The sequence below is a fragment of the Euprymna scolopes genome, chromosome 8 (assembly GCF_053919585.1).
Source record: "Euprymna scolopes isolate OS-2025 chromosome 8, ASM5391958v1, whole genome shotgun sequence".
In the NCBI taxonomy this organism is placed as follows: Eukaryota; Metazoa; Mollusca; class Cephalopoda; order Sepiida; family Sepiolidae; genus Euprymna; species Euprymna scolopes.
The window spans coordinates 130,898,339-130,905,806 of NC_136489.1; the positions used below are offsets into that span (position 1 = coordinate 130,898,339).

The 7,468-nt window shown below is 36.5% G+C and overlaps 1 protein-coding gene across 1 annotated transcript in view; it reads right to left on the reverse strand.

Moving 5' to 3' along the window:
- LOC145283770 (uncharacterized) overlaps window positions 1-4,379 on the reverse strand; it is a 260,810-nt gene extending 256,431 nt beyond the window's left edge. Inside the window, exon 1 of the mRNA XM_080132827.1 lies at window positions 849-4,379. Within this exon, the coding sequence (XP_079988953.1) occupies window positions 849-2,226 (1,378 nt within the window). The 5' untranslated portion in view covers window positions 2,227-4,379. The remainder of the gene's footprint in view (window positions 1-848) is intronic.
- Window positions 4,380-7,468: the final 3,089 nt, after the last annotated feature.

The window sequence follows — 7,468 nt, forward strand, 5'->3', positions numbered from 1 at the left end:
ACGTCGTTTCATAAAAAAATTGTTCTAAAACATGTTTTGATATTTTGCAAAGTGTTATATATCATTAGAAAACACGTATTCTGTTCTACAAGATAATAGTTATCGTTTTTTGCTCATATAATTTTTTCTCCTTTTTCAGAACCGTCAAAGGGATTGTCAAGTAGATAAAAAGATCACATTTTCGACATCGCCTTCTTTTCGCCTTTAGTCGAGGTCAAAAAGCGAGTGAAATAATCAAAGATGTTTGTGCTGTATATGGAGAAAACACCACAGCTGAGAGAACAATTTGAGATCCGTTTACCAGATTCAAACACGGTAATTTTGACCTCAATTTTGACCGGAAGACTAATGATGGGATTCACACAAAAACTTGGAGCTTGGGTCCCACACGAACTCACTTTTGCTGTTAAAAATTCTTTGATTTTCTTAAAAAAAAAAAAACAACAACAACAAAAACGATTGGAACTTATGCAACAACCCAATAGAATTATATATATATATAATTATATATATATATATATATATATACATATATATACATATATACATATATATATATATATATATATATATATATATATATATATATATATATATATATATATATATATATATCAGAGCGAGAGAGACAGACAGAGTTGGAGGAAGGAGATGTAGGTTATGTGTATTGTTTACAAGTGTTGTTTTTCATCATCTTATACATTGACTTTTTCGAAGAAGAATTCTGCAAATTAGAAACAACAATTTATCGAGTGACACACTTCCGGGCACATGAGTATATCAACTCATCGCACGAAGACGACATCACATTCTGCCTCGTTTACGAGAATAACTAACAAATAACTTACCAAACGTGCGTTCCTCCGAAAGCGAAAGAGAACTCCGACATTCCTTATCCGTGGGTGGCGTTAGAAACAGAGATGCAGAGGCTGACGACGCTGATATTGTCGGTGATGAAAAAGTCGGTTGTGAAGATGACAATGATGATGATGATGGTGATGATAACGAAGATGATGATAATGATTTTGTGGTAGGGTGATTTGCCGCCGCCGCCGCTGCTGCTGCCGCCGCCGCCGCCACAGCTGTTTCGTAAGCCTCTTGTACATAAGCACTGGGTATCCGACCATCCTGCAGTACCCAGGGGCCTGTCGGCCAGTCGTAGGCTTTGCTATGCGCTAAATGCGAATTTAGCTTGTTCGTATATCCCACAGAGGTAGCCCTACTGGCGGCCGCGGCAGCTGCAGCTGCCGCTGCTGTATAGGCATAAGATATAGCATGTATATTGTTATGGTGTTGACTGTGCCTTACCGCCGACCCTAAACCCGTTAAGGACAACGGCATAACCATGCCATCCGGTGTTGTATGGTAACTAGTTCGTTCACTGATCGGTTCTGGTGAAGGACTTACACTTGACACTTCGGTTGACTCATTTTTAGGCCCTGTAGAAGTGCTGTTAATATTGTTCTTATTACTGCAACTATTATTATTATTATTATTATTATTATTATTATTATTATTATTATTGCTTTTACTAGTATTATGATTGTTTTTACTATGATGTCCAAGGTTGACGCTTGGTGTCGTGGATGCCACAACAGGTTTTAAACCTCGCGTTGCATTTACGGGACAAGCTGTTGCTGATGGAGACAATAACAACGAATGCCTTATTGGTCCGTTATTGATCGGATCCGAACCGGAAGAGTCGCTGGTGCAATCAAGCCCATCCACAGTTGTCCCTGGTTTATCCGGACCTCGAAATTTGGTAGGGCTGAGGATATCGTCCACGGAAAATGAGGTAGGACGACGAAATGGTTTCTTGTTTTCATCCTGAGATTTTGTCATATTCCCGCAGGCTTCTTTTAAGACACTTGCTTCTGGTGATCTTGATTTCTGATTAGGATCAATATTTAGTGGGCCGGTGACACTTGACGCCGGTATTCGATTGTATTGCAAGTTGCTGTTATTTCGTTCACAAGTTACAATTCTAGTCTGACCATTACTATGTTGCGAATTCTCTCCGTCTATACGTGTGTCCTTACTGACGTCCTTAAATCGCTTTTCATCTGATTCAACTGATATCATGTGAAGAGGAGAAGAATTGGCCGACGGTTGCTCGTTCGCAATTTTTCCATTTCTGACGGAGGCGTCCGCGGGACTTGATACGTCGGTTTCCAAGATGCAGCATTCGTTGCTGCCCTCACTGGCGCTGAACGCTGGGCTACCCATGGGAGCAACGTCACTGTGGTCAGCATTTTCGTTACCCTCCTGGGCACTGACGTCATTCTCATCCGCCGCAGAAGCAGTACCGGTTTTGCTATTGCTCCTTTCATAATCGAGGCAGTTTCCGTCGTCTGTGCCCTCAATGTCCAAGAGGCGATCGTCATCGTCGGAAGAGGACGAAGAACAGCTAATGGGGCCGAGTTCTGCGTTCTCTACCTGTTTGTTACGTGGGCAAACCGGGTTGATCAGACAATTGTGGTTACGGCGATGGTGGTCGTGGTCGTGCCGACGGTCGCGAAGGGAAGGAGTGAGACGGTTGTCCAGGGCGGCGGCGGGTATAGGTGACAAAAGAGAGTCGGATATTGTAGAAACCACCAGTTGCTTGCCCCCCGTCAAGGCATCCGATACTGCTGCCACTCCTCGGTATACGTCACGCTTTGCCTGGGACGTTGGGTTTCTTCTGTTGATTCAGCGTTTAAAAAACAATTGATTTGATTTGTGATGGTAATATCCGTCCGAATAGTGCTGTTGATGGTTGTATTGCTGAAGTATACGATAACACTGACGCTTGGTGAGAGCGAAAAGATTTGGGTTTGGCGCGCTGATATTGATCAGTGGAATTGATGATTTTACTTGGTATTGATCTTGGAATGGTGTGTGTGTGTGTGTGTGTGTGTGTGTGTGTGTGTGTGTGTGTGTGTGTGTGTGTGTGTGTGTGTGTGTGTGTGTGTGGGTGTGTGTGTGTGTGTGTGTTTTCTCTTCCGCAAGAATATACACTAGAATTTTATGGTTGTCTTGTACCTTTTTTTTATTTTAGTGATTGCGAATGTTATAATTTTGGGGCACTTTTTATGCGTTTTTTTTTATATATAGGCGAGTCTGATTAATATCTTTTCAAGGAGCCACTACTTCTTTGCGTTAGTGTGTGCTCTGAAAAATCGTTCAAGCTCTTATATTAATCCTCAACTATCGCGTTTTACTTTATGACAGCATTCAATTGGGTTTTTAAAGATTACGAAACTATTTAATTCTTATTGTGAATGCTTATATTATTATTATTATTATTATTATTATTATTATTATTATTATTATTATTATTATTATTTATAGCGCTATCATTCTGTCACTGCTGCTGCTGCTTAAATTATCCTAGTTCCGACGTCCGCCACTCTCGCCACTCCGACTGTAAACGTCAATGGATTTTGTTGTCCAACCACCTGGGCCAGTCGTAGAACTACTACGCCTATCCGTGGTAAAGCGTATAAAAGAACACAGTTCAGACTGGAATTATCCTCGCTTGGTTTGTCACATTTGAAACCGCCAGCAAGCAATGGGATTCTCTCTCTCTCTCTCTCTCTCTCTCTCTCTCTCTCTCTCTCTCTCTCTCACACACACACACACACACACACACACACACACGATCTAATTGGTTCCAACACGGTTTCCGCGGTTTCAAAATATAACAGTTCGAACTCGTCTGCGTAATTAATTGTCCAGGTTCATTAACAAAACTTAACGTATTGTTAAAAAAATTTAAATCAGAAGTTTTTTTTTTCTTAAGTGCACAAAAACAGAAATAATTGAAGAGACGGCAGCGAATATCGTTATTTAGTTGAATGTTTGCGGTTGTTTTTCGCAGTTGATGCGCGATTTTTTCCAAGTTATTTCGCAAAGGTAGACACGAAGAGGTGGAAGGGTGATTATTGTGTAGCGTTCTGTGTGAATTGTTGTCGATTATGGGAGGAAGACGGTGGCGGTAGCTGCAGTAGAAATTGATAAACAGTGTTTAACTCCCACTTTTGGTCTGTGCAATTCTGCGAGAGGCGGGGGAGCGTCCGTCGACCAGCAGCGCATCGGAAACAGGGCGAGAGAGTGGCGGTGTCAGTATCAAGCGGCGTTTGTTCCTGTCGCTGCTGTGAGCCGAGCTCTTCTCCGTTAGCGAATACCAACCAAAGGCAGGCTTATCAGGGGCCCCTGCCGTCATTGCGTTCTTTTAACGCCGTTTGTTGTAGTGGTTTTACGCAGACTATGAATGAATCGAAGCGGTTTCGCTATCGTTTACAAATTGTATTGTTTCCCCTTTGTTATCGTTTTGTTTTGATCATTGGCACGCAGTATTAGTTTCAATCCCGATCACATGTGCTAGCCTTCGCCCACTTTACGTAATTTAACATTTGTTTGCTATTATCTTCTTTTTCCTCTTTCTTCCTCTTCTTCTTCTTTCCCGTTTTCTCTTTGTTAGCATCATCATAATTATATTAGTTTTAATCAACCTTCGTTTCATAACATGTTATTTTTTACAAACGTATTTATTATTTTTCATCCAAAATCCGATCATGTTTTATCTCACACACACACAACCACACACACACACACACACACACACACACACACACACACACACACACACACACACACACACACACACACATACACACATGTTTATAAATATATATACATATAATATATATGTATATATATGTATGTATATATATATATATTTATATTGTGCGTTTGAGTGTGTCTGTATGCATGCATGTATGCGTGTGTGTGTTTGTGCCGTGATTTTTTTTTTTAATTCTTAAACAGCGTTCAAATGTCACAGCATTTTTTATACTCTGCATGTGTTAGCGTTTTTATGGGCGTGTTTAAATATGTTTACAATGAACGTTCATTTATTTCGTATATATATATATATATATATATATATATATATATATATATAAGCGATGTTAATCGCAGTCATATATAATGTATTTTTCGTCACTTTATAATGCGGTTTATGTTCGACGAAATAATGCATATGCACACACAGAAAATATGCTATGTACAAATATATATATATATATATATATGCATATATATATGCATATATATATACAATATATATACATTATTATACATATATAAATATATGTATACATATATATACATATATGTATATACAATATATATATATATTATATATAGTGTATATATATACAATATATATATATATTATTAGATATATAATTTTATATATATATATATATATATATATACAAATATATATATAAACACTATATATATATAATATATATATATATATATATATATATATATATATATATATATATATGTATATATACAGTAGAACCCGGGATACGGCACTAGAAATTAGTAACAAAATAGACAGTATACATGTATATAGTACATATGTATATAATTAAATAACATTTTAATTTACACATTAAAACGGGGTAAATAACGTAACCACTAAACCGGAAAAACATCGTATTTCACATCGTAACCTGAAAAACTTATCACGGGGTTCTTCTGTAAATATATTATTATTATTATTATTATTATTATTATTATTATTATTATTATGTATATACTTATATTTTCGGACATTTGGAGATACTAGTATAAACACTAACATTTATACAGGTATTTGTGCATATGTACAAATATACGCATATATGCATAAACCGAATAAAGGCCGCACATACAGATCGTCTGATATTCTATCGAAGACGATTTTATCAATAATAAATGAGAAGAGCTGAGAAGAGTAAAGTTTATCACATTTAGACACACACACACACACACACACACACACACATATATATATATGTATATTTGTGTATGCATATGTATATATATTTGTGTATGTATATACATGTATACATATAGATAGATACATAGAAAAAGTCCATTAGTGTAATACATTTTACGTGCCAAATGACAGAAATGTAACTGTGGTCGCTTAAATATTGATAACTTATCGAAATTACTCCAGTATATTTAAATTTTCATATATAAATGATTGTTATAATCTCTGTTAACTTTTATAATATTACAAAAAAAATCGCCGAAGATGCATTTAGAGTTAAAGAGTTCAGCACTCGTATGTTGTTTGACTTATTCATTATTTTGCCACCCGTTCTCTTCATGAAATTGTTACATTAAGGATCTAGGAAAAAAGACACTTCAGTTTCTTGCTAATTTTTATGAGACAGGAGGGAGATATATTTATTTATATACAAATAAATACACATTGGTTTCTATTAAAGAATTGATTGATTCATGTTATTTGTTCTTGTTCATTTTTGCAGAAATTTAGATTTATGTAGATCCTTGTGTAAATCTGCGTATTGGTTAGTGTATTTATTTGCTCCCCCACCAAAGCAAATTAGGCACAAGGCCGTTTTTAATGTGGGGTAAAAACCAGCTCCCCTAAAAGTAGGCAAAAAGGGGGCACTCTGGTTACCAAAAATAATAATTGTCCCAGTATAGAGGGTTTCCCCTCCATTGACTGGTACAAATTACCTTAAGTGCAGCATCTGAAGAACAGATACTACACTTTGAGGTATTTATTTGCTCCCCCAATGAGCAAATTAGGCACAAGGCCGATTTTTAATGTGATGAGTGAAGGGGAAATGGGGGCCAACTCCCCGGGGAGTAGGGGAGCTGGATAGTCACAATTGGTATGAAGGGTTGCCCCTACATTGACCTAGGTCTTATATGTGGGGTTTCCCCCCATATGGTTTTTGCTTGCAGTATCTGCCGGACAGATGGTATTTATTTGCTCCCCCACCGAGCAAATTAGGCACAAGGCCAATTTTTAATGTGAGGAGTGAAGGGAGGGGAAAGGGAAAAAGGGGACCAGCTCCCGAGAGGTGGGAAATGGGAGCTGGTTAAAGGTCAGGTATGTGGGGTTGCCCCCACATCTGGTCTTTGCTTGCAGTATCTGCCGGACAGATACTACACTTTGATCCCGGCCCGAAGGTCAGGAACAATAGAAAAAAGGCAAGCCTCTTTTTCTAATTTATCTGCGTATTGTTTAGTTGCGCCTTATTGTTTTTTTACATGTTTATATGTTCACGTGATTTTTTAAAGGAAAATACGTTCACATTTTTACATGTTCTTTTCTTAGGAAAATACGTTTATATTTTTAGATGTTTTTTTTTTTTTTTCGTAAAGAAAATATGTTTATATTTTTTTAGATATTTTTTTTTAGGAAAATATGTTTATAATTTTAAATGATTTTTTTTTCCTGAGATAAATATGTTTATATTTTAAGATGTTTTTTTTTAGGAAAATATGTTTATATTTTTATATTTTTTTTTTAGGAAAATATGTTTATATTTTTAGATGTTTTTTTTTTTTTTTAGAAAAATGTGTTTATATTTTTAGTGGATTTTCTTTTTCCTGGGGAAAATATATTTATATTTTTAGATGTTTTTTTTTTTTAGGAGCATATCTT